This window comes from Erpetoichthys calabaricus, chromosome 14, assembly GCF_900747795.2.
Source record: "Erpetoichthys calabaricus chromosome 14, fErpCal1.3, whole genome shotgun sequence".
Classification (NCBI taxonomy): Eukaryota; Metazoa; Chordata; class Cladistia; order Polypteriformes; family Polypteridae; genus Erpetoichthys; species Erpetoichthys calabaricus.
Window position 1 is genome coordinate 21,413,665 of NC_041407.2, and position 27,452 is coordinate 21,441,116.

Consider the following 27,452-nt stretch of genomic DNA (forward strand, 5'->3'; position numbering starts at 1 on the left):
TCTGTGTTAGTCAGATGAGGCAGCGAACAATGCACGCGGTCGTGTGGCTGCACCTGCTCGCAATTCTCTGGATGTCAGGCTCCGGGGGCACGACGACCGGTAAGTGGCAAATGGGGCACCGGACAGAAGTCTCCTTCTTTAAGAGCTGCCTGCTATTTCAGTGTTATACTTTCCGAGGACCATCAGGATGATGAATGTGTTTGCTTCGACAAGTATGGCCGTGTTTGACAAGAAGCTGCATTGACAGGAATTGTGACTATAAAGGGTTGACGATGGGGCGAGCGTGTCGCAAATAAAGCAGACAGATGTATTAACATTTTAAATCCGACCATATCTGCATAGTGCTCGTGAAGGATATTTATTTTATTGTGTATGTATATATATATATATATATATATATATATATATATATATATATATTATTAATAAAGGGGCATAAAAATAAACTATATTAATAATGATACATTTAATTGATATGGTGCCTTTCCCAGGCTTTTTATGTTTGGACCTCTTCCTTAAGGCAGTTTGAGTGTTAATTGTAGGTTGGTATGAGTATTTTACTGGCCATATACTTACAAATTTTATTGAAAAAAGCATTTTTATATTTAAAAAAATATTGCAAAATTTTACTGGATTTATATATTGGGCGTCCCATTTCTTTTGCTTTTGAAACTCCAGAAAGACAAAATATTACAGCACGAACGCTTCAAAATTTCAAAATACGCATGTACTGTACTGCGTGAAACGAGTCACAACTTCTCCTGAATGAAAAGTTTTATTAATAATTTAAACTTTTCCTTCACCGGCATCCAAGTGCTCCTTTTTATTTGCATAGCTCACTCGGCTGCTCCATGAAACTCAGCACACATCATGCTGGGGTCAGACCTGTTCTTCACTATTTTTTATTTTTAATCTTTATCTTATCTCCCTTCTGAATTCTTTTATTCTTTTCATTTTAGAAGCCATGTGCAATAAGGTGCAAAATATATATATATATATATATATATATCAGTAAGTCTTTGCTTTATATAGCTGTATTAACAGTTTGGTTTGTCACAAGATGCTTTACAGGGCTAACAAGTAGAAGTTTACAGCTCAGTTAGTACCAACCTACACTCTTAAAAATCAGGGTGTAAGTGCGGTTCTTCAGAGCGATTCCATAGGGGAACCATTTTTGACTCCAGAAAGACTCATCCACATGGAGGTTCCGGAAAGAACTTTTATTTATTTAGATCAGTAGCAGGTTCCGTACAGTAAATAACCCAGATGCTAACAGATTTGTGAAATACCAATGGCTGAGGGTTTTTAAAAGAATCCTCGCTGCATACAATAACACAGGCCAAGTTTAGGTTTTCTTAACCTGTTTGTGTCCTGCTAGCCTATCCATCCATCCATCTTCCAACACGCTGAATCCGAACACAGGGTCACAGGGGTCTGCTGGAGCCAATCCCAGCCAACACAGGGCACAAGGCAGGAACCAATCCCGGGCAGGGTGCCAACCCACCGCAGGACACACACAAACACACCCACACACCAAGCACACACTAGGGCCAATTTAGAATCGCCAATCCACCTAACCTGCATGTCTTTGGACTGTGGGAGGAAACCGGAGCGCCCGGAGGAAACCCACGCAGACACAGGGAGAACATGCAAACTCCACGCAGGGAGGACCCGGGAAGCGAACCCAGGTCTCCTAACTGTGAGGCAGCAGCGCTACCCACTGAGCCACCGTGCCGCCCCCTGCTAGCCTACCATACGTTAAAGATTTCAGTTATTTTGTACATATTACAAAGTTCTTCAGAGCACAAAGAACCAACTACATATGCAAAGAACCCACCACAGCATGAAATGGTGCTCTGTCAAGCAAGGGTTCTCTGTGGAACCCCACAACCCAATAAAGAACCCTGAAGTGCCATAAAAGAGACAGTAGTTTTCAGAGTGTAGGTGAGTTAATCTTACAGATTTTTATTAAAATATTTAGTTGTAAAGTGAAAAAAACAGATGAGTCAAGGGGGGCTACTGCACTGCAGTTCACAAAGCTTATTGCGGATTTTATAAGAAAAATACAAAGCACACTTCCCATAGGAATCGAAACATCAACAACGAGATTCTCCTTAACATTCTTTTTGCTTTCTCCTCGACATCAATGCGATCAGAAAGAATATAAAATGGAGACGTTGTCATTTGTCTCCTGCTTCTCGGCTTTTTCTACTGAGATGAAATACCCAGCGGTCCTCACCAGTGTCTCCTCCTGAGTTTCAGTGGAGATCTCAGCAAAGTACCTCATTCCTGGAGCAATCTTCAGGTTAAGAGCCCTTCTGGCACTAATGAGATTTAAACTGGCAACCTTCTAGATACCTGTGCAGATCTTTAGTCATACAATGGGCTCAGGTTTTCCAAGTAGTGTCTTGATGATTTTCTTTTTGCAACACAGTGTGGTCGGTAATATCTGGTGAAACGTATGGACAGCTGTTTGTGGTAATAATGCACTTTACTATGATTAGAAAGCTGTAGTCCTTGCTTCAGAATACTATTAGTTGCTCTAATTTATATTGCTGTTCCAATTAGAACACTTACTTCTTATAGGAGAAAAGGCTGGGGGGTTAAGACTTTGGCCTTCAAACCTCAAATCCCACTACTGACACCAGTGTGACCACAAGCGAGTCACTTCACATGCCTGTATTCCACTTGGAAAAACAAAAGAGATGGAACTGATCGGATCTCATACGTTGTAAGTCACCATAGATAAAGGCATCAGTCCAATAAAAAATAAGAATTTTAGGAGAAACATCTGCGACAAAGTTGGTTCTTAAATGAAACATAAATGAGAATCTCTCTTAAGCCTCAGGTGCCATCAAAGATCCACCTTTGAGCAGTCAGATGTACTTGTTAAATGAATTTTCTATCGAAATCAGAAACAGGCCATCTCTTAGAAGACAACTTCCAATTAACACCAAGAAGAAGCATCTGCTTAAAAGAAGGTCTGGACTGAAAACCAACAGCTGCCAGATCTTTAAGGTGGAGGATTGCCTTCCTAGACATGAAGAAAACCATCAATAGAACTGAAGAGTAATTTGTTGATGAACATAACAAATCATTTTCTAAAACTGTGTTAACATTTTGTGAAATTAAGTTATTTGTCAAAGTAGAAAAAGGATGGCACCAAAAAAGAAAGAAACACGTCTGGCAGCTCTTTTTATATTTTATGAGTATGGCAGGAAGCAGAAATGAGAAATCAACTTTGGTAAACAAGACATAAGTGTCATCAGTTCATGTAGAATACTAGCAGGAAAGAAGTGATGCTGTGAGAAATGTCAAATGCTTAGTTAAGTGAAGATGCTGAAGGGCGACATTTTAATATCCCGTAAGTAATGGATAGAAGAATGACTGTTGACAGTTGCTGTGCATTGTTAAACCAGTCACGATTCACGTCCACATAGATATAAAATATTATCAAAGTAATGAGAATGCATTTTGACAATTCGGTTTTATCAGTTAAGGTAGACCACTGATAATTTGGGGCCATGCAGCACAAGCGCAGACACCTTTCTGAGTGATATTTTATGTTATTTCCTCGTTTTGACATTTTGGTTAACCACATCCAGGTTTACTGAGCCGTGCTCTTCACATACTGTGTGGTGTTTACTGCTTTAACGTTCTCAAACCAGCTTAATCCAAATGAGGGTTGTGAGTTTATCACAGCAACACTGGGCTCAAGGCAGGAGACAACCCTGGACATGGCGACCAGGCCCACACACACACACTTCCTTTCCTAGATGGAGCAAAGTGACTCTACGGTGCAACACTACCTTGTCCTGTTTCTGGTCAGTGTCTTGACTTCACCCCATGTCTTTCCTTATTGTGCTGCCCCCTTGTCCTCTGTTCTCCTTCAACTCGTCTTCAGTCATCCACCACACTTTGATCCTTACAAGGTTCAGTCCAAGACATTCCTAGCAACTGTACCCTTCTGCAGTTTCCGCTCCATCTCCTTCTCCTAGCTTGCACTTCTATACTTTGTTCTTTTGACCACAAGAAAGGGTTCTTGTTGTTTATTGTCTTTGGCCACCTTATACTTAACATTCTTCTTAGACATCTATTAATGAGCACTTGCAGATTTAGGATAATTTGACTTGTGATATGTTGTGCTTCACAACTGCACAGTAATGCTGTCCTAACATTTGAGCTAAAAACTTCCCACTTGGTCCTCCTTGATATTTTTATCGGTCTTCTATATGCTATACGGTTGGGTAAATCCAGATTTCTGTTTTCTGATTTGGTTCTGTACATCTTCTCGTGCTCCATCTGTTTTTGTTACTGTACCGCCAAGAAACTCATCAACATTATATCCATCGATTTCAAGCTCTTCTCTTAAACGTGCATTAAGATGCACTGTTGTGGTCTTTTGCACATTCACTTTTAGCTGAGACTTTCGTGATTCCCTTTACAAAGTCTGCCAGTTTGCCTTTCATTTCATAAAGAGTGTGGGAGAACCAACAAACGTCATCAGCAAAATCAAGGTCCTCAAGTCTTTCATTGAGGCCCCACATTGTTCCTTTCCTACCGCTAATGGTGGCACATTCATGGACTGTAGAATATCCAGAGAGCTGCTAGGCAGTCTTTTGGCCTTCCAACTCAATGTTGAATCACCTACTTAAGGACACCGGTAGAAATTGAGGAGTTGTAGGAATCTGGAACAAACTACCAAGACAAGGAGTTGAACCACAAATGTCGACAACCTTTAAGAAGAATCTGGAGGAGATGCTTAACAAATGATCTTGATGGAGTGTATGGTCTCCACCCATTTCTCAAATTTTTATGTTCTTATTATGCTTTTGGAATGCCCACAGTTTTGCTTTCTCCAACATCATATCTCGAGGAATTTTTATTTCCTGTCCTTCCTGGACGTCTGACCTTGAGCTTTGTCATTAAACTGGACATCATGATTCTCTACTTTTATAAATAACTGTTCTTTAGATTCTACTTTGTTTTGTTTTATCATTGTATAGTAATGGGATGAGCTGGGATGAACCACCAGTGATGTACCCAGGTTTCATTGGGTGTTTCTGGTCTTTCAACATCCGATACTCTTACCCCGGAGACATACATATATTATTAAATGTTGATGTTGTTTCCTGTTGTTTCCAGTGCCATAAGGAAAACCAAAGGGTGACAGCGTACACCCCAGCCTCACACCCCTAGTTACTTTTCCTATGTGTATAACTTGTTAGTCCCTTTACATAGGTTGGTCATTTTTTTTGGTGGCAGCTCAAAGCTTCTCATTATAACCCACATATCTCCATCCAAGTCAAACGCTTTGGGTAGTTTAAGAATGATTTTGCATCATTTTCATTTGACTTATTGTTTCATCCAGGGTGTCACCATTTTGCATTGCTGTCATCAAGACGTGATGTCTGTTGCTATGAGTTAGTAAAATGAATGTTATTGAATGGTGTGTTAGATCCATCAGCATCCAAGTTTTGCAGATAACTAAATAAAAACCCATCATGTGCTATTTAGATTTCCTGGTTCCTGACTTTTAGCTTCTGTTTTTACTTTGATTCTTGGCTTACAATTTCTAATCAGATAGATTAGTTTGATTTTTGGTTTTGACTTCTGGTTTGCTTAATGGTTTGTCTTCTGGTCACTTCCATTCATTCTGTTTTCTTTTCCTATTGTGATGCATAATAACACACAGACACACACATACACACACACACACACACATCTCTCTATAAAAGAATATCTTGAGACGAGACTATTGCCAAGAGATTTTTTCAAGTCCCGCCCTCCTCTCAACCATTTCGGGTTAACGGCCCACGCCCGCGGTCCTCTCACCTCTCATTCGTGTGAATGCTTTTGTCAGACACAGTTCCTGCGCTCTCAGCTCTTACAAATTTTTAAGTTTTCCTCACTTTAAGTTCCCAATAAAAGAAGACTTATTATATCCAAATCTTTTTGAAGAATTTCATCCTGAAGGGTTATCAACTGAAGAAATGAGTACACAGGCAATCCTAGCATCGAGTAACGATGAAGTCAAACGAATTAACACGAAAATTGTTCATCGGTTACACGGCAAATTGGTTAAATGCGTATCAATAGGCTATGCTGAAACAGTTGGTGGTAAAGGTGCGGAAGATGAAATAATCAACTTACAATATCCAGTAGAATGTTTACAACCGTTAACACCATCTGGTATTCCACCGCACGAGTTACTGTTGAAAGAAGAATGTGTCGTAATGTTATTGCATAATTTATAACTGAGTGATGGGCTATGCAATAGGACATGATTAGTTGCATTCAAAATTGGTCCAACAATTCTGACATGTAAAAGTTTAACAGGTGACAAGAAAGGTTAATGTAGTACATCTTCCGCAGACAACATTAGACACCAAAGGAGATCTTGATATGTCATTCATATTAAAACGTTTACAGTTTCCCGTTAGAATAGCTTTTGCTATGACAATTAACAAATCTCAGAGACAAACATTTGAAAAAGTTGGCTTATTTATTGGAGAGAAAGAAACGATATTCACTCACGGGCATTTATACATTGCGTTTTCACGATGTAACTCCAAACACGGGATCAAAATTCAATGTGATATTGATGAAAAGTTAATTAAAAAAAATGATTTTACTGAAGTTTTACAGTAAAAGTGTAAGATTAAAAAGTATTTGTGTGTTTATTTCAAAGTTAAACAGAATGAAAATGTATATCGCAGCGAATATCTCTAACGCAACATTAAACATCATTTTCTTTCAATTTATTACATTTTACTATTTTTTAATATGGTTAATTACTCTCTGTAATGTAAAATAGTTAGTTCTATTATGCATATGCAACAATTCCCATGAAAATAACAATCTGTTTAAATTGTACAACTGCTTCCCCTTACACGAGCGGCAGAGCCACGTAGTGGCTAGCGTGTAGCACCTGCCTGGGGGTTGGCGAGCAAAGCGAGCAGGGGGGAGAGCCCCCTAGTATGTATATATATATATATATTTTTAACTGAAGACAGGATTCTTGACCAATGAATGAGAGGGGCAGGCAGATCTTCAAGGCACAGTATTATGGGAAAGCATCTCTCCTGTTGATCTTGTATGCTGAGTTTTCTTGCACTTTGTATATTTTGAGCGTATTAATGGATAACAGACATGTCGATTATGTGACATGAGTTCCGTGAATATTTTTTTTTTACTTTTTTTTTCATGGATGTTTCTCACATTATTCGCCATTATCCAGCATTTGTCACTATTAGGTCCTCTTCAATCAGAATCTTTGTCATGTAGTTTCTCCACTAAAATATGAGATTAAAAATTTTTCTCGGCCACCACTACAAACTATATCAGGTAAGTAGCATATTAAAAGAAATATAATTTTTAGATGGAGTATCCCTTTTAGACTGGTAAGATGTGCTCAGATGATTCCATTTTAGTAACATTTGTTCACTGTTGTAAAAAGAAGGTAAAGGTTGATATTTCTTCCTACTTTTGGAAAATCTAAACCTACTTGGAAAGAACACTGGCACACTCCCATCCCAAACAAATACACGTTAGGTTGACTGGTGACTCAAAAGTGGCCCTGTGTGAGTGAGTGACTGAGTGAGGGTGGGCAGGTGTGTGTATGAGACTGTAACTTGGAAAATGCAGATGTGCATATAGTGTACAGTAATAAAGATTTAGAGTATAATGGATACACACTTTACATTAGCAAGTCTCATGCTTGTATTTTTGTATGTTTGCAGGACAACAGACTCTAAAAGTAAATGACCTTAAAACAGGCGAGAGAATCAACATCCTCTGTCATACCAACGGGGGGAACTTCAAATTCCTGAATCTACAAAGACTTTACTCCAACCCAGGCCCAGTCATTAGGATTAATAAAACATCTTATCAAGTCATTAGTCCAGCATATACAAACCGAACATTCATCAGAAATGAGTTCCCAAAAGTAACAATTACAATCAGCAAATTACAAGAAAGTGATACAGATGTGTACATGTGTGAATATTTAAATGATGAAGATATGACGACTCCCGTCTTCGGTACTGGCACATTACTTATGGTTAAAGGTGAGTCTGCAATTTTAATTAGAATTCTCCTTACATTCTCCTCGCTATTATAGTTGGCACTATAAACGGACTGATTGGTTAGAATGTTTGTAAGTTTTAAAGTTGCTGATGAGTCAAAGAAGCGTTTTTTAACAATATGCTTCTCATGAGTGTTTTCTATCATTATTTCTATATTAAAAAGTAGAAGAAAATGGTCTGAAAGACCCGTATCAATGACCTGCTTTATATCAACTTTTAGTCCTTTAGTAATTACTAAGTCTAACGTATGACCTGCTTTATGTGTAGGCTGATTAACGAGCTGTCTCAAATCAAAAGAGTCCAGGAGGTTCATAAATTCTTTTACTTTTTGGTCACATTGATTATCTACATGAAAATTAAAGTCGCCGACTATTAAGAGTGCGTCATAGTTCGTAATTAAGATTGACATCAAGTCAGAGAATTCCTCAAAAAAAAGACGCGTTGAATTTTGGAGGTCTATACACGGATAATACTAGAACGTGAGAATCTCCCTGAATAATAATGGCGAGATACTCAAAAGACTTGAATTTACCAAAACTGATATTTTTACATTTTAACCTGCTAGAGTAAATGTTTGCTAGCCCTCCACCTCTCTTTCCTTGGCGATCAGCACGAGTAAAACTGTAATAAACAGATAAATTTATCTGGAAATGGGTACTTTGCTCTTTTTAAAATTGACTCAATATAAAATAGGAGTTTTTGTTTGTAATATACTTTTAATCCTCGAGGGGAAATTGTTTTTTTGCATGACCTTTTGGAGTCAGAGCACAGGGTCAGCCATTGTACAGCATCCCAGCGCGATTTTTAGTTTAAAGGCCTCGCTCAAAGACGCAACAGAGTAGCATCCTTCTGGCAGTAATGGGATTTGAACCAGCAACCTTACAGATAGCAACACAGACCCTTAACCACAGAGCCCCCAAACAAGCAAAAATTTGAACCTTCTGCTGTGTAGGATGCATGGTAGGATGGATATTTAACTCTTTAAGCAAATTATGTTTGTATTTACATATATACTGTGAAGGACAGCCGGGTCCCATGCCTGGCAGGGACGCCCCTGCTGCATCTGTTCCGGGGGAGCCACCATGGGCAGCTCAGTACCTCCCCCGGGACGCTTGATGGCAGCCTCCCTGGTGGACGATGATTCCCCAACCTGGCGCAAGGCTCCATGGGAGATGGAGTCCTCCACAGCCTGGTTGGGGCTTGGATGGCCGCCAGGGGGAGCTACATGGACTTTCCAGCCCAGCTGGTCGACTCGTCAGCCCCACCCGGAAGGTCAATTAGGGCCAGGTAATCAAGCACCTGGAATGCTTCCGGGTGGGGTATAAAAAAGGCCAGCCACCACCACTCGAGAGAGCCAGAGTCGGGAGGAGGAGGACTAAGCCTGAGGAGGAGGAGTGGTGGTGCTGAGGTGGATATAGAGAGAGTTTGTGAGTGTATTTGGGACTGTGTTGGGCCTGTGGGACACGGGGAAGGCGTGCCCCACGGCTGAAGAAAGAATAAAAAAGTACGTGCCTCTGCCTGAGTCTGTGCCGGGTCGGGCGCTATATAGCGCCTTTTACAATACATACATACATACACGTTATTTATCCAATACTAGATGAAGTCCTCACCCATAGTACTCCAGACATCACGGTCAGCTACTACTCTTTCCAGCATTTCTTCACACTCTCATCAATATTTGCAACCTTTGTTTTGGATCAGATCCATTCATTTCTTATTCTGTCTTTTTTTAGTAGCATGCATATTTCCTTTGCTCTTTGAGTGACTCTTACCTTTCTGGTAGTTTCAGCTTTCAGGTGCCTGCTTTATTGGGCTCTCCAGTCCCCGCAGCACCCCCTGGCAGCAAAAAGAGGGCTGAGTCAAAAAACACCACTTCCCATGATACCCTGTGGGAATCTGCGGTGCTGCTACAACCTGGGGGGCTGCCATCTAATGGTCTGGGGGCGACAATGACCTGTGTATTCTGTCCCACCATGCCCTTTGAAGCTGAGGGTGTTTGGGCCGGGCAGGGTTCCTGGCCATCCCTCATGATAGATAGATAGATAGATTTTAATTTTAGTATAGATAGATAGATAGATAGATAGATAGATAGATAGATAGATAGATAGATAGATATGAAAGGCACTATATAACAGATAGATAGATAGATAGATAGATAGATAGATAGATAGATAGATAGATTTTAATTTTAGTATAGATAGATAGATAGTTAGATAGATAGATAGATAGATAGATAGATAGATAGATAGATATGAAAGGCACTATATAACAGATAGATAGATAGATAGATAGATAGATAGATAGATAGATAGATAGATAGATAGATAGATAGATAGATAGATAGATAGATATGAAAGGCACTATATAACAGATAGATAGATAGATCGATCGATCAATCGATGAAAGGCACCATATAAAAGATAGATAGATAGATAGATAGATAGATGAAAGGCACCATATAAAAGATAGATAGATAGATAGATAGATAGGGCTTCTGTCCCCTGACGGTGACTTCCCTAAGATTTGCCATGTCACCACCACTGGGGGGGGGGGGGGGGTCACCTTTTTTCTCTGACCTTGAGGTGTTGCAGGACCGTGTCCCTATCTAATGCCACCTGTTTATGACTGCCAACTACTTCCCCTAATTGGGGGGGAAGACACATTAATGTGTGTGTATTTTTATAACTATACTGCATGGAATTGTGGGTCTGGCATTATTAAATGTTACTTTGTGCTGTTTTTTTAAATATATTTGTTAAAGCAGTATCTGAGATACATTACTCTGAAGTGAAAGTCCACGGCTATTGCTTTTTCAAATCTTCAGCACTGACAGGTTCGGATATTCTGGTTGACAGATGTGCTGGGCTCGCATTTCTCTAGCCTACTGCTACATCAGACAATAGGACAGGAATCTGACGCTGAACCTCCATGAAAGTTGGACCGATGAAACGCTCTGCTCATAGTCACTGAATTAAGTTTCTTGAGGGAGATGGCCATGTGCAAGTTCTTTTAATTTCTGGAAATGTATTATCATCTTCTCTGTGCCAAGCAGGTTTTAGATGAAACATTTGTTCTTCTGTTTGCATGTGTTAAAACTGGAAACTACATGATGGTTTTGTAACTTTTTGCAGGTGTCAAGACACCTTTAAAAGGAAATCAGTGCAATAACGAATTGAAGCTGGACACATCAACCCTGCTCATTGCCACCTCCATTACTGTAATCTTTGTTTTGGTGATAATGTTTTTGGGTATGTGTCTCTGGAAGACAGATCTGGTAAGTAAATATCAACACTCCATAACTTCATTGAGAACATTTGTGTTAAAGCAGGACTTCAAATCCTAGACCTTCATATTTGTTGTCCTGTGTGTCCAAAGTTTCATCAGCAAAAAGGGTGCCGGGCAGTGTGGTTGTAATGGTTGAGGATTTGGAGGTTGTGGGTTCAAATCCCATTACTGACACTGTCTGACCATGAGTAAGTCACTTCACCTGCCTGTGCTTCAGTTGGAAAAACAAAAGAAATAGAACTGGGTGTATCTCAAATGTTGTAAGTCACCTTAGAGAAAAAGGTCATCAGTTAAAAAATATAAAGAACAGCTGGGTCGATAACCTGCCCATAAGTCGCTCAGGTCGATAACTGAACGTGGAAGCCAGAACTGTGTGACGCGAGTCACATGACTTGACCCACATTAGACTCAAGTCGTAATTATTCTGACTTGTAGCTTGTTTAATAAAATCTTGTGACCACTAGTGGGCGTAACAGTACCCCATACCCCAAACCTAACAACACAGGCACAAGTCCCAGGATCAAAAGACCTTTTCTTTACCAGAATACCTTGTACAGGCTTTGTCTTGTAAATTACAATCAGCAGCACAGTTACAATCCCGTTTCTCCACTCTCCTCCTAGCAAACCTCGTAGACCACCTCACGTCTCTAACTGCCTTTCCTAGGTGGTGTGGCTTATATTCATAGATATTGAATGATGGAAGCACTTCCAGGCCAGGCAGGAGTCCCACAAAACAGGGAGGTCTTTTCCCCTCGGCAGCACCCTCTGCCGGCACTCAAGGACACTGACAGGTCCAACTACAAATCCCAGGCAAAACTGTGGGAGTCCAAAATGGGATCACACCAGAAGAACACTGCCACCCTTCATGTTGGGGGTGAAATTGTCCCAAACATCCAGAATACCTCAGTCCTCCCGTTATGGCCTCTCTTTGACTGGGATGAAAACTGGAAACCATTTTTATATCACTTAGGGGAGGTGAGCTTTATGGCCAACGTAATCTGACACTGAGATTTCATGAGGTGATACTTCACTGTATCTCTCTTTTCACACAGTAGTCTGATAAATGAATCTAATTTCGCAAACCGCATTTGCTTGATTAGCTCGTATTTTATGAATAGCAGAATGAGTTACTTATGCTAATCTAATAAAAACACAAGCATGCAATGCTACCAGGAAATTGTCCCTCGATGACGTCTCTCAGAAGAAGCAACATATGGTGGATGGCTTTCTTGCCATAACTTGACCACTCTGTCCTCCTTCCTGTGAATCTAAAGATGTTTATAGTCCAAAGCATAAATACGGAGTCGCCTCCTGAATGGTCAACTGGAAATGAAACCCCGAATTGGCTCGTATGACCTCTCCTGCACGGCAAACCGACAGTGCACTTTTTTTTTTGACCACGTCACAAAACCGTCGGGACCCCCAATTCAATTCACAGTGTGTCAGAATGTATCTCATACTTTGCAAGTAGTGACTTTCTAGTGATTTTCTGCTGCTTGGATAAACCATTTGATAGCTTGAAAGTCTTTCTATGCAACCAGCGCTTATTTCTCCTCCATAAACTCAAACTATTTAAAGTAGACAAGGACCTCATGTTGTCCTTCTATCGTAGTATGATCCAGTCCGTGATTACTTTCAGTTTCATTGCCTGGTTTAATAGTCTGACAAACCAAAACTCAAAAAAGCTCCAGCAGATTACGAAGTATGCAGCTAAAGTTATTGGGGCTGATGTAGATGATTTGACTAGTGTGTGTCAGAGGGCAATGCTAAAGAAACTGGAAATCATCTCAACTGATGACAGACCAGACATCCATTACATGTAGAACTAAACTTCAGTAAATCAGGAAGGATAGTTGCTTTGAAAACCCACACAAATCGCTCCAGAAACTCCTTTCTTCCTAGTGCCATACGACTTTTCAATAAGAAATATCGGAGATAAGGTTTAATGTTAATGATAATGTTTTGTTTTTTTTGGTATAAATATGTTTTATCTAACTGCCTTACCTTAACCTTTCTTATTTCTATTTGTCTGTTTTATTTCATTCTGTCTGTTACCTGTTATTAGATGCAACTGAGAAGGCAAATTTCATGTTTTCCTGTGTAAACATGACTAAATAAAGTAACCTAACCTAACCCTTTCTAAAAATTGTGTACTGGACACCTGAGCTTTGCAGGTGGGCTGAACGAAAGAGTCTAAACATGCAGCCACATTATAAAGTGTGCGTTACGTCGGTAGATTTATTTCTTAAGAAAGATGAAGTGTACAGTAGTATAGTATAGTACAGTATAGTGTAGTGTAGTATAGTATATTGTATTTGATGTGCCACTCTGTGTATGTGTAAGTGGGGTGGGCACTACCAGTGGTGCCACAGTTAGGGACACCATAGAGTCTTAATGTGTTATAGCCAACATCTCTGTGGCTTGCAGTTGCTTGTAGCTGTCAGACTTTTCGAGAAGGGATGAGACATCACAGTTTGCTACCGACAGGAATCTGCATTCCAAAACAAAATCCTGTGCTTTTAATTTGCACAAATTGGGTGTTCTACAGGTGGATCGGTGCGGCGTCCACAGTGATGCGGGCTCTGCATCGGTGTGTCGTGTTGAAAAAGGAGCTGAGCCATAAGGCAAAGCTCTCAGTTTACCAGTCGATCTATGTTCCTACCCTCACCTATGGTCATGAGCTATGGGTAGTGACTGAAAGAACAAGATCGCGAATACAAGCGGCTGAAATGAGTTTCCTTCGCAGGGTGTCTGGGCTCTCCCTTAAAGATAGGGTGAGAAGCTCAGTCATTTGGTGGGAGCTCAGAGTAGAGCCGCTGCTCCTCCGCATCGAGAGGAGTCAGATGAGGTGGCTCGGGCATCTGATCAGGATGCCTCCTGGACGCCTCCCTGGTGAGGTGTTCCGGGCACGTCCAACCGGGAGGAGGCCCCGGGGAAGACCCAGGACACGCTGGAGGGACTATGTCTCCCGGTTGGCCTGGGAACGCCTTGGGATTCTCCCGGAAGAGCTAGAAGAAGTGGCCGGGGAGAGGGAAGTCTGGGCATCTCTGCTCAAGCTGCTGCCCCCGCGACCCGACCTTGGATAAGCGGAAGAGGATGGATGGATGGATGGATGAAATTGGGTGTTCTTATTCTTGTTTTGGGTGTTTTTCAGTGCCAGCAATCCGATTCTGCAATTCGCTGTGTCATTTTTTGCTGCCATTTTGGTCATTTAGAGGCGTCGCTGTTTTGTGGCTCCTGTTTTTAGTACAGCAAACCCTGTTGTTAGGGGCGTGTCCTCAGAGGCCGTGACCTCCCAGTAACAATGCGACGGGTTGAAAGGTTGTCTTTCAGAGAATTTCACATCCAAATTTGAGGATACAAAGCCTTTTTTGAATGTCCTTTTGACAATTTCAAAACTCTTTTTCATCATTTGTTTCTAGCTTACACTAATGGTTAGTTTTTGACTATAATTTTTCTCTCTCATTTTATCTTTGGTTATGTAGCTAATTGATATCCCAGTTTAAACTTGTGTTTCAGCTTTTGAATGTGTCTTCTTTTCTGGTCACCTTCATAAAATACTCCTTGCTAGCGAGCCTAGTGTAACAGCTACTTGTGTTATGCAGCCCGAGTCACAAACAACTTGAATCAGATAATTGATTAGACGGCTAAAGTCAATGTCACATTATGTGGCTTCCAGTCATGGGGCATGTCAGTTCTGCTGATTGCACCAGACGATCTCAGTTTATGAGGAAGAAAATTGCTGCCCATGTTACAGTTACCTTCCATCATAGTCTTGCTCTCCCCTATTTGTGAGAGACAATAATGTGCTGCCTAAAGGAGCTGGCACTGAGACACTGCATGTCGGGCCGCTCCGACTCCCAGGTAAGCACTCAGTAGAAGTGCCCTTTCCTCCTTGCTGAATGGGCACTGTGCCTTGCTTGCTTTACCTTGCTCTCTCTCGCTCTCTTTTTCTCACTCGTCTGTTTTCCTCCTCCCCTTTCATTTTTTCCTCTTTCCTTTTCTTGTGCCGACCATCCCTTATATGCACAGCACCACAGTTCCGAACTGCGGAGAGCCAATGAAGCAATTAAGACAGAACACACCCTCATGTGCAAGCGTGAGCCATCTCAATCACCACACCAGCCTCCCGCACCTGTGTGAGCACGCACACCCACGGAGATCAAGCCGGACATTTATTTATTTACTAGCAAAATACACGTGCTTCGCAGCGGAGAAGTTATGAAAAAGAAAAGGAAACATTTTAAAAATAACGTAACATGATTTTCAATGTAATCATCGTAGGCTTATTTTAGTATTGAGAGTGAATTTGATGATTGTAACGAAAAGTCACCAGCAGGAAGATGTGAAGGAAGGCAAACAATAACAGGCTTGAAGTGGTGGAGTAAAGAAGAAGGGAGTAGTGAGCACGACGAACAGCTGAGGAAAGTAAGGAAGCGAGTGAGGAGGCACATGAGTGTGGAATGTTAATGTATACAGTAATCCCTCCTCCATCGTGGGGGTTGCGTTCCAGAGCCACCCGTGAAATAAGAAAATCCGCGAAGTAGAAACCATATGTTTATATGGTTATTTTTATATTGTCATGCTTGGGTCACAGATTTGCGCAGAAACACAGGAGGTTGTAGAGAGACAGGAACGTTATTCAAACACAGCAAACAAACATTTGTCTCTTTTTCAAAAGTTTAAACTGTGCTCCATGACAAGACAGAGATGACAGTTCCGTTTCACAATTAAAAGAATGCAAACATATCTTCCTCTTCAAAGGAGTGCGTGTCAGGAGCAGAGCATGTCAGAGAGATAGAGAAAAGCAAAAAAATCAATAGGGCTGTTTGGCTTTCAAGTATGCGGAGCACCGCGCGGCACAAAGCTGTTGAAGGCGGCAGCTCACACCCCCTCCGTCAGGAGCAGAGAGAGAGAGAGAGATAGAGAGAGACAGAGTTTGTTTTTCAATCAAAAATCAATACGTGCCCTTCGAGCTTTTAAGTATGCGAAGCACCGTGCAGCATGTCGCTTCAGGAAGCAGCCGCACAGAAGGTAGCAACGTGAAGATAATCTTTCAGCATTTTTAGACGAGCGTCCGTATCGTCTAGGTGTGCAAACAGCCCCCCTGCTCAATCCCCCTACATCAGGATCAGAGAAAGTCAGCGCAAGAGAGAGAGAAAAGTAAGTTGGGTAGCTTCTCAGCCATCTGCCAATAGCGTCCCTTGTATGAAATCAACTGGGCAAACCAACTGAGGAAGCATGTACCAGAAATTAAAAGACCCATTGTCCGCAGAAATCCGCAAACCAGCAAAAAATCCGCAATATATATTTAAATATGCTTACATATAAAATCCGCGATGGAGTGAAGCTGCGAAAGGCGAAGCGCGATACAGCGAGGGATTACTGTATAGGCAGGGAGCCAACCACGTGGTAGGTCCGCGGACAGTGACCGTACGGAAAAAGGAAGAGGGACTGGGGATGGTATTTGTGCATCTCTGCCGTGAAATAAATCATCTGTTAACGGAAATAAGGAATGAAACCGCCAAAAGGACAGGTCAGATCCGAAAGTTCCTTACGGCATAATGGTGAAAATCGGCAAAAAGAAGATGTTATTTTCAAAAGTTCATTACGGGGCACACCATGAAATGAAACATACTTAATGTTTGTAGGTATAATGTAAAGGATGAGCATGGGAAATTTGGGCTTCGTACGTATATTGGAAGTCACAGAAATAGTGAGGAGGGGTTTCCCCTATCTATATATACAGTTTAGGGGGTACACTCGTTTCCCCCCCTTGGGTGTTGCAATAGGACATGAAACATACCTAACTTTTGTAAGTACACTGCAAGGAATGAGCACGCAAAATTTCAGCTTCCCACCTATATGGAAAGTGGGAGAATTAGTGATGAGTCAGTGAGGGCTTTGCCTTTCATATGTAGAGATTTATTTAAAAACGGACCAGCTGTTTATCGGCCGACTCACTATACCACACTCCTTCACAAAATAAGGTTTAAAATCCCGTCAGATTTAACCCTTAAACCACCGGAACTGGCTATAGTCAGTTGCCAGTGCAATTTGCCAGTACGCCGGAGCTAATCAGTCAGTGCAGTACATTCATTGAGCAACCAGCTCATGACCACTGCCAACCCCCTAGCGAATCAGAATCACTGTCTCTGGGATTGAGACGGGCCTGCAAGCATCAGCACTTACCTCTGTGTGCCTGTGTGCAGCCAGTTCAAGCGCAGCTGGCTCGGCGATTTACTGAATTTCATCAATGGTGTCAGTTGCACCTTGTACATATTTGTTGCAGTAGTTTTTAATAGTTTTTACAGTTCATTTGTAGTGTGTAAAGTGATCAGTGTTGCAGTAATTGTGATGCTCTTTGCATTAAAAAAAATGTGTTCTATTAAAATTTCACTTTTTCTTGGTGAATTGTGACGTTTCCTTAAAAAGTGCAGCAATAAGTATTTGGAGTCTGGGGTGCATTAATAAGGGTTAAAGTTTGTCAGTGCACAGTTTTGTAAATGAGGTATTGTTGAACTATTTCCTTAATTTATAAATATGCAAAATTAAACACAGAAGTAACTTGAATATGAGAGTTGGTTATGTAGTTATATTACTCTCAGGTGACATAGCCTTTCAAAATTTAAATTCTTTAAAAATTGTGTTTAGGATTAAACTGTGTTAAGTTGATAGAAATATGCAAATTAGTTCAAAGTAAAACAAGTATTTATACACCAGTTGCTAATACTTCTTGCTAGGAATTATTTTTTCTGAGAAAGTCTGTTCACAGCTTATATGATAACATCAGACATTATCATCATTTGAGTGTTTGCAGATAGTGGTGAAGAACTTTTTTTACTCGTGTCCTATCAGCTAGGACTTGACTTGACTTGCTTGATTAAATCCGTCGACTTGACTTGACTTTGCTTGAATGTAATGTTTATAACTCAAGACTTGAACAGAAACCTGAAGTTCAGGACTTGACGTTCACATGAGACTGGTGGAAGGTCACCGAAGATGGTTTTTCTTTGGGTACTTCGGTTTTCCTCTGACTGCTCAAACACAATCATGTCAGACTAAATGTTGCCTCTGCACTAGCCTGGTGACAGTGAATGTGTGGGAGTGAAGGACTGTGCGGTGCAATGGACTGGACTGCAACTAATGCTGCCAGAGTTGGTTTGATTGGTGGGTAAATTAGTGAGCGGCCTTTTTAAATGGAATAACTAAACAGACTCCATTATGTGGCCGGATTGTTGCAGGTGCAAGGTGGAAACGACAGAAGGCTGGAGTGTCAATTAAATTCCCTGATAGGCCAAGTTGGCTGTTGTTTTTCGTTCCAGCCAATTTGTAAATCATCCATCCATCTATTTTCCAACCCGCTGAATCCGAACACAGGGTCACGGGGGTCTGCTGGAGCTAATCCCAGCCAACACAGGGCACAAGGCAGGAACCAATCCCGGGCAGGGTGCCAACCCACTGCAGATTTGTAAATCAGACGTTAGTTAATAATTTATTCATATGGCTTGTGTAAAGGGGAGACAAGACAATGTTAAAGGTGTTGCGTCACCGCCCTGACGACCCTGTATGATTGAAATAAAGGAAAAACATGCAACAGCTTGCAAATAACATCCTTTCAGATGGGAGTTCAGATCTTAACTGAACTCAAAATGGCCGAAAATCCGGTCATATTGGTTCCAGGCAGAAAGGAGCAAGTCCGGGAAGGCAGATAATGGAAATGAAGTCAGCGGTGGAATGGACTTCTGTCGTCCATTCTGCAGAGGGAGGAAAAGAGAAGGCCTGAGAACACAGCGCCAACCCCTGGCATGGCAGGTAATTACCATCACCAGAGCCCGTAAGCAGTGGCGCAGCTAAGGGCAGCTGGAGGGGGCGGACCACCTCAGGCGGCACATTTTTGGGGACGGCATTATTGTCCAAAAGGCTCAGTGTAATTCATGTGTAAGCAGCAGGGTTTGGAAAAATATCACTCATGAATGAAAAAAGTAAAATTCTCTGATTTTTATCCACAAACGCTTCAAAAATAATTTTCAGACTGTTCTTCGGTGACGGCATCAGACATTACAAACATTACACTGATAATAATTTCTAGGAAGATAAACAACTAATTTACAATTTATAATTTCGTTTCGTTATCAATCCGAATGCGTTCTTGCTCTGTGCAGAAAACATCCCCACCTATCACTTGTGCACTACACTGGTTCTGGTTTTCACAGCATAATTATATTAAACAAATAATTAGAACATGGCTTATCAGTGCGTCTATACTATATTCTTGTCTAGTTGATGCTTATACATAATTATATGTGAAAATTATTGCTGTTTCTCTATATATGAATACATCTGTGTAAAATGTATCTTATTTTTTCTCTATACGTCATTTTAATTTTTTATTTAAATATTCAGAGATATTGGAGGGTGGCAAATTGAAGCAGCGCCCACCCCGAGCAGCACAAACTCGGGCTACGCCACTGCATGTAAGCTGCCTCCCAGGCACACATGTGGGACACTTGCTGTTGATTTTATTCTGCCACAGGTGACCTTTACAATAACGTACTAATTCTTTATTGGGAGAAAATCAGTAGAATCTTTTATAGATGGGACCATATTCGTCTCTCTTTTTCTCACTTGAAATATATTCTGGTGCAAATGGCAACAAATTGCCTCTTGATTCTCTTATTATTGGCTGCATCCTTAATTTGAAGGTAAAAAAAAAATTAAAAAAACAGACTTAGAAGTAAAAAGACAATTAAGTTTTCTAAATCATAATGAGTGACTGAACTAACATTTAATCGAAAGCTGTGTTCATATAGCAGGATTAACTTACTTCTAGTTAAGGATTCTGATGGGATGAAAACCCGGCAACTCTATAGCAACTGAGTTTAAAACCACTGATTTAAAGAGGGGCATTTCAAATCAGATGTTAGGGGTGTGTATAGTATACCACTTTTCAATAAATAACAAACAAGTCAATTAACTTCATTGCGTTGCAGCATTTTTAAGCAATTGGGGACTGTGAGCTGTAAGAAAGGAGGTCTAAAAACAAGAGTTTCTAACTTAGGGGCTGACAGATTGGCTCAAAAGCAGACAGCAACCAGATTTAAAAGGCCGCTCCATGAAGGAAATCAGTCAGTTGCTCATTTTCCAACCCACTTGTCGCGGGGGTCTGCTGGAGCCTCTCCCAGCTAGTACAGGGTTCAAGGCAGGGAACAAACCCTGCAGAGGGCGCCAGTCCACACACACCAAATACACACACGGGCCAGTTTAGAATTGCCAATTCACCTAATCTGCATGGCACCCGGTGGAAACCCACGCAGACACGGAGGGAACATGCAAACTCCACGCAGGAAGGATCTGGGACGCAAACTCAGGTCTCCTTACTGGTCTTACTTACTGTTTACTGTACCACTGTGACACCCTCTATGTACACCTCTATGGGTGTCATTTCATTGGTATAACTAAAAATATTGATTTTCAAACAGACGCATGGGGCTTTAACAAATTTAGAAAGCTACATTTCTGTTGGTGAAAACACAGGAGCAGACTTACTATTTAGCAAGGAGAACCAAAGCAGCAAAACCCATCTCTGGTAAAATAACACCTAGGGTTGCCAGACGTCCCTTATATATGGGACATGTCCCATATTTGATAATTTTGTCCCCTGTCCCGTTCTGACCTTTCAGGGACATCCAGATGTCCCGTATTTAGTTCATTTTCAAATTTCGTAATAAAAATATATTTTTACTACCTTACGGTACTTAGTTGTAACTTTATAAGTAATTATACTTTCTTTTCTCAGATTCTCTTGATGAAAATAACCCAAATGTAACGAGGACACTAGTGTTTGCTGCCTGTTTGCAACTTGTTCAGTTGCTATGGTTGGCTGAGGACAACGACACTCTTACCGTTTTGCTGTCCAGCGATGCTGCTGTGCAGTTCTGTATCAGCACTGCAACATACAGTGTCAACAAAGTGTGTTGTTACAACTTGCCATGGCACACTTTTTTTCTAACTTAAAAACTAATCAATCCATCCATCCCAAGGTGCCAAAACGTAAAGGAAAATTTTGAGATGAATATTCCAGCGAATGGACATTTATCAAACAAAGCAGAAGCTGTTTTGAAGCACACTGTGCTGTATGTAAATGTACTAACCCTAACCCTAACCCTAATTTTCAAATGATTTTACTTTTGTTTTCCTCATAACCCATTAAAATCCTTGCTTTATGTTTTTATAACTTATGTCTCTACTTTTATATAATATATTGGTCTGGGTGTATAGGGGGCATGTATAAATTTAAATATATAGTAATATTGAGACTGCGGTGGGTTGGCACCCTGCCCGGGATTGGTTCCTGCCTTGTGCCCTGTGTTGGCTGGGATTGGCTCCAGCGGACCCCCGTGACCCTGTGTTTGGATTCAGCGGGTTGGAAAATGGATGGATGGATGGTAATATTGAGAGAGATTTTAAGAGTGTCCCGTATTTCTAATTTTGTAATCTGGCAACCCTAATAACACCTGAAGTGTAATGTAGTGGTGCATCGGTGGTCACGCTTGGGTTACAGATTTGCACAGAAACACAGGAGGTTGTAGAGACAGGAACTTTATTCAAACACTGCAAACAAACATGTCTCTTTTTCAAAAGTTTAAATGTGCTCCTTGACAAGACCGAGATGACAGTTCCGTCTCACAATTAGAAGAATGCAAACATACAGTATCTTCCTCTTCAAAGGAGTGCACGTCAGGAGCAGAGAAGGACAGAGAGAGAAAGGCAAACAATCAATCAAAAACTGACAGGTCCTGTTTGGACTTTTAAGTCTGCAAAGTACCGCTTGGATCGCATTATAGATCAGCTGCAAGTCAGCCCAGCAAGCAATGGAGCAGTGTGAAGGTAGTCTTTCAGCGTCTTTTATTTTTAACCTGTAGGGGTAAGATCCGCCCCCCAGCTCACACCCCCTCCCTCAGCTTTATTCACATTTCAAGCGACATTCCAAACCAGGCTCAAACAAGCGTGACAGGACATCAGTATTAACGTGTTCAGAGCCGGGTCGATGCCTTACTGTAAAACTGTAAGGTTGCAAACCCAAAAACCATCTCATAAGACGAGGGTTCGTTTCCTTCTGATGGTATAACCACTGAAGTGGAGCGTGATCTGTCACTAATGTGATTTTTCCACCCCATAAATAATATTTAGTATTTTCTATTGCTCTTTTAGTTAGTCTGCAGTCCTTAAAGGGACTGTTTGCTATGCTATGCTAAGATGGTGACAGCAAGGCCGTGGCAGGTTTACCTTTTTATTAGATTCTGTTGCGGTTGGTACTAAAGCTGCTCTTTTCAGTAATTGTCTGCTACGGCAGACCACTTCCTCACGCTGAATGAGCCCTTCTTCTTTCTCGTCGTCCCTTTCCTGTTAGGGGTCGGCTCATCTTATTGCTGCTCTCCACACCTCTCTGCTTGATGTTAGCTGCAGGCCTATCTCTCTCGTCTGTCTTCCTTAATGGAATCCATTCATCTCTTCCTTGGTTCTCCTCTTCCCCTTTCTGCTACACTACCCATTTGGCTAAATGTTCCCCCTCCATTCTTTGCACATGTCTGCCAGAATACAGAACTGTTTAGAAGTGGAATGCCCTTTAGCTCAGCTGGTGCCCCACCTTTTGACGCTGATTGGTCAATTGATTACTTTTTAGTTTCTGGCACTACTAAAGTGTGGTCTTGAGTCGAAATGCAATACACACGGAGCTGCCGCTAAGTGAAATGAAAATATGCCTGCTTTTCATTTAGTTATGTCATGCGACCTAAGAACATGAAGTAAAATGCAGTTTTAAAATATTGTATTTTAAAGTGACACAAAACTTGTGCGCCCTACTGAAAAGAAATCGATCATTTGCTTGATTTGTTTTTAATAATTACACGATAAAACCGAGCCAAAATCAAATGCTCCACCTGCATATTTATTGCATTTTAATGTAGTTAACATGTTTTATTGCATTTAATTGTGAATTAATCTTCCATTCCAAACAACGCTCAATACCTCTGAATGACAAAGTGAAAACAGAATGTCAGCAATTTTTGCACATTTAATGAAAATTAAAGGATCCGCTGAGAAGAATGGCAGAAAATCCCCAAATCGAGGTGTGCAAAGCTTGTCCCGTCAGACCCAAGGAAACGCCAGGCTGGAATGGCTGCCAAAAGTGCTTCAATGAAGTGTGACTAAAAGGTCTGAACATTTGTGCCAAAGTGATTTTTCATTTAATCGCTTTGTCATTTTGGGGCATCGAGTGTTGCTTGAGGTGGGGAAAAATAATTTTGCATTTTGGCCTGCTAACTTTATCAAAGGCAACTTACAAACATTTGCAATACAATTGGTTTTCGTTTCTTTTGTTTTCCCAGTTGGAGCAGAGGCAGGTGAAGTGACTTGCTCGTGGTTACACTGTGTCAGTAGTGAGATCTGAATCCACAACCTAGGGCTCTGAAGTCCAAAGCTTGAACCCTTACACCACACAGCATTTAAATGCTTTTACACAGAAGGCTAAAACATAAGAAAATGTGTAAAGGAGATGGGGTCTTAATACTTACTGAAGTCTGTTTGGGTTTTTCTTCCGTTTCAATCCCACACTTTACAATGTCAGCTGCAGGTTTATCTGGATGAGGGTGTGTGACGATGCGGGTCCTGCTCCATGCTCCCACGTTACTTCTGGGAGCCTCTCGAACCCAACACTGTCGGTAATGCAACCGGATGAGCTGTGCAATGAGGACAAATCACACTGGGAGCAAGGGGATGGTGTAAAAGTGTCCAAGTGCTTTTATTAAAAACAAACCATATAAAACCAAAATAGTGTCCATAGTGCAGTGCTTCCAAAATTAATAAATAAATCTCTCTATTATAAAAGTAAATCTTGAGACGAGAGGAGACTATTGGCAAGAGCTTTTGTCAAGTCCCGCCCTCCTCTCAACTATTTCTGGTTCACGTCCCACGCCCGCAGTCCTCTCACCTGTCATTCGTGTGAATGCTTTTGTCAGACACAGTTCCTGATCTCTCGGCTCTTATAAATTTTTACATTTTCCTCACTTTAAGTTCCCAATAAAAGAAGTCTTATTATGTCCAAATCTTATTGAAGAATTTCATCCCGAGGGTTATCAACAGCAGAAATGAGTACACGGGCAATCCTAGCACCGAGAAACGATGAAGTCAAACGAATTAACACAAAAATTGTCGACCGGTTACACGGCAAATTGGTTAAATGCATATCAATAGACTATGCTGAAACAGTTGGTGATGGTGCGGAAGATGAAAACATCAACTTGCAATATCCTGTAGAATATCTACAACCATTAACACTGTGCAGTCTTTCTCCGGCCGGATTATTGTAGAAAGAAGGATGTATCGTAATGTTATTGTGTAATTTATGACTGAGTGATGGGCTATGCAATAGGACAAGATTAGTTGTATTCAAAATTGGTTGAACAATTCTAACATGTAAAATTTGAACAGGCGACAAGTAAGGTAATGTAGTATACATACCGCGGACAACATTAGACACCAAAGGAGATCTTCATATGCCATTCGTATTAAAACGTTTACAGTTTCTTGTTAGAATAGCTTTTGCTATGACAATTAACAAATCACAGGGACAAACATTCGAAAAAATCGGTTTATTTATTAGAGAGAAAGAAACGATATTCACTCATGGGCAGTTATATGTTGCGTTGTCACGATGCAAGTCCAAACACGGAACCAAAATTCAGTGCAATATTGACGAAAAGTTCATTTCAAATATTGTTGTTACACTTTTACTGTAAAACTTCAGAAAGTTTAAAAAGTATTTGCTTGTTAATTTCAAAGCCAAACAGAATGAAAATGTATAACGCAACGAATACCTCTAATGCAACATGAAACATAATTTTCTTTCAATTTATTACGTTTTACTCTTTTATTATGGTTAATTACTCGCTGTAATGTAAAATAGTTCTATTATGCATATGTAACAATTCTCAGGAAAATAACAATCTGTTTAAATTGTACATCTGCTTCCCCATACGTGAGTGGCAGATGTTGCAGAGGTGCCTGGAGGTTGGCGAGCAAAGTGAGCCGGGGTCAGAGCCCTATAAAAATGAGGTGGAAAAAGTGGAAGTTAAAAATCCCAAATAAATAAATCAATTAAAACGAGGTTAAAATCAACAGGCTGGAAACAGTCCCTTTTCTTCCTTCTAACTGGCAGCTCCCCTGCTTCTCCCAATGGGCTTTGCAAAAGGGGAGTCGCCCTACCTGCAGCTGCAGCTGACTGGTCCGGTAGCCTTGTGTCCCCTGGCTACGTACAGCTCCTGCCGGACCAAGACTCGGGTTCCCCAGTGACCAGGGCGCTTACAATGGGGCTCATACTCCCGAGCCTCTCTGACTCCTTCTGTCTTCCATGGTGAGCCAACCAACCACCTTCTGGGACACTCCAGCTCCTGAGATCACTCAGCTGAAGCGACTGCTTCCTACTGCCGCCACCAAGCGTTGGCCAAACACTCCTCCTGAGGGACTCATCTCACAGCTGCCTGCATGATTCCAGCGAGCCTACTCTCACTCACTCACTCACTCACTCACTCACTCACTCACTCACTCACTCACTCACTCACTCACTCCTATGCTGGCTTTTACAGCTTCCAGCTTTTCTCTTCTCTCTGCCCTCCATTCTGTGTTCTCTTTATCTTTTCTTTATTTTTCTTCTCTCCGCACTCACGCTTCTCCTTTTTATGACAGGGACGTGGCTCAGGTGTGGTGATTAACAGCTCCCGGCATCAATTACGGACACGGGCGATTCCACACCTGTGTACGTCAGTGTGGAAACTCCCATGCCCACATCGCACCCGGGAACAGGTCATGCCACACTACCACACCCAGTCCTCAAAGCCGCGAGTGCGCCGATTATTTACGTAAAACTGGCCATCCCTTTTAGAGTCGCTGACTCGCTATATCACAGGGTGCAGGAGTTTGACTGTGCCCAGTGACAGACTGGTATCTTGATCAGGGCTGATTTCCGCTGGCTTACATTGTTGCTATAACGAGCTTTGTCTGTCAACATGTGTGAAGCGGCTTTCAAAAAATTGGATGCACGGTTAAATAATTTCACACGGGCACCTACAGAGGTCTTTGAAACTTAGATGCAAAACTACTGTTCTTTACGGGGAGTGGCCTTTCGTTGGTTTCCCAAGTCCATGAAGGCAGGAATTTTAAACAACAAAAGGCAATTTCTGTTCGGCAGAAAAATACACGGGTTTAAAGCCAAATCACTGTTTTTGATGCCTCACTCTTGTTTTTCAGATCAAGAACATGTGTTCCAAGAAGCAACCAAAGGAGACCGTTTATGAAGAAATGGTCAAGAGACATTGAGAGACAAGACCAGAGGAATTGCCATTCTCCCTACATCTACATCTGGGTCACTTATACACCCCACTGGACATTCATATGTGGCTTTGGCTCACTGCTCCTGTTGTACACAGAAAAGTGTAACAAATTGTTAGTATTGTTTTAAACTGTGACCTTTCAAGTGCGATCTTTCAGTTTCATATTAGAACAAGAGACATCTCGAATGGAATTTACAGATTACTTAAGAAAAGCAGAGTTGATCTGAGATTACATATCATACAGTATTTCTGTTTCAAGCATTTGTTTCAAAGACAAGGGGCTTCAAACATCCAGGATGCATCATAAAACTCTATAGAGAACAACAAAGCCTTGTGTAGCTTTTATATCAGCCTACATTGTCTTGCAGGGATAAGAAAATGGGATGGCTTTGAAGCCTTGGATCATTATAAAATGACTGATATACAATTTGCTACGTGCCTCATACATATGGAGCGTTGAATAATAAATAACAACATTCTCAATCCCACTTATTCCAATTCAGGGTCTTGGGGAAAGCCTATCTTGCAGCACGGAGCAGGCGTGGCAGTATCATGCCGCACGAAACATGAAAATATCCAGTCTGACCTGATCTTGAATGTTGCACATCTCTCTAGGGTTGAACTGTAAATTTGCCTCCTATGTTGACTGGACAAAAGGAGTCAAGTGGAAACAAATTAATGGAGAATGACG

The 27,452-nt window shown here is 41.2% G+C and overlaps 1 protein-coding gene across 1 annotated transcript; it reads left to right on the plus strand.

Annotated features, from left to right (window-relative positions):
- LOC127530152 (uncharacterized) lies at positions 1-27,452 on the plus strand. The gene is made up of 4 exons (XM_051936308.1): positions 1-99; positions 7,743-8,069; positions 11,219-11,361; positions 26,679-27,452. The coding sequence occupies exons 1-4, from the start codon at positions 15-17 to the stop codon at positions 26,745-26,747; spliced, it is 624 nt and encodes a 207-aa protein (XP_051792268.1). The 5' UTR covers positions 1-14; the 3' UTR covers positions 26,748-27,452.

Excerpts from the sequence above, each read along its gene's own strand:
- LOC127530152 (XM_051936308.1), top strand. The coding sequence starts at position 15 with ATGAGGCAGCGAACAATGCACGCGGTCGTGTGGCTGCACCTGCTCGCA. Across the intron at positions 100-7,742 it reads CTCCGGGGGCACGACGACCG|GACAACAGACTCTAAAAGTA; the intron begins GTAAGTGGCAAA and ends GTATGTTTGCAG. Across the intron at positions 11,362-26,678 it reads GTCTCTGGAAGACAGATCTG|ATCAAGAACATGTGTTCCAA; the intron begins GTAAGTAAATAT and ends CTTGTTTTTCAG.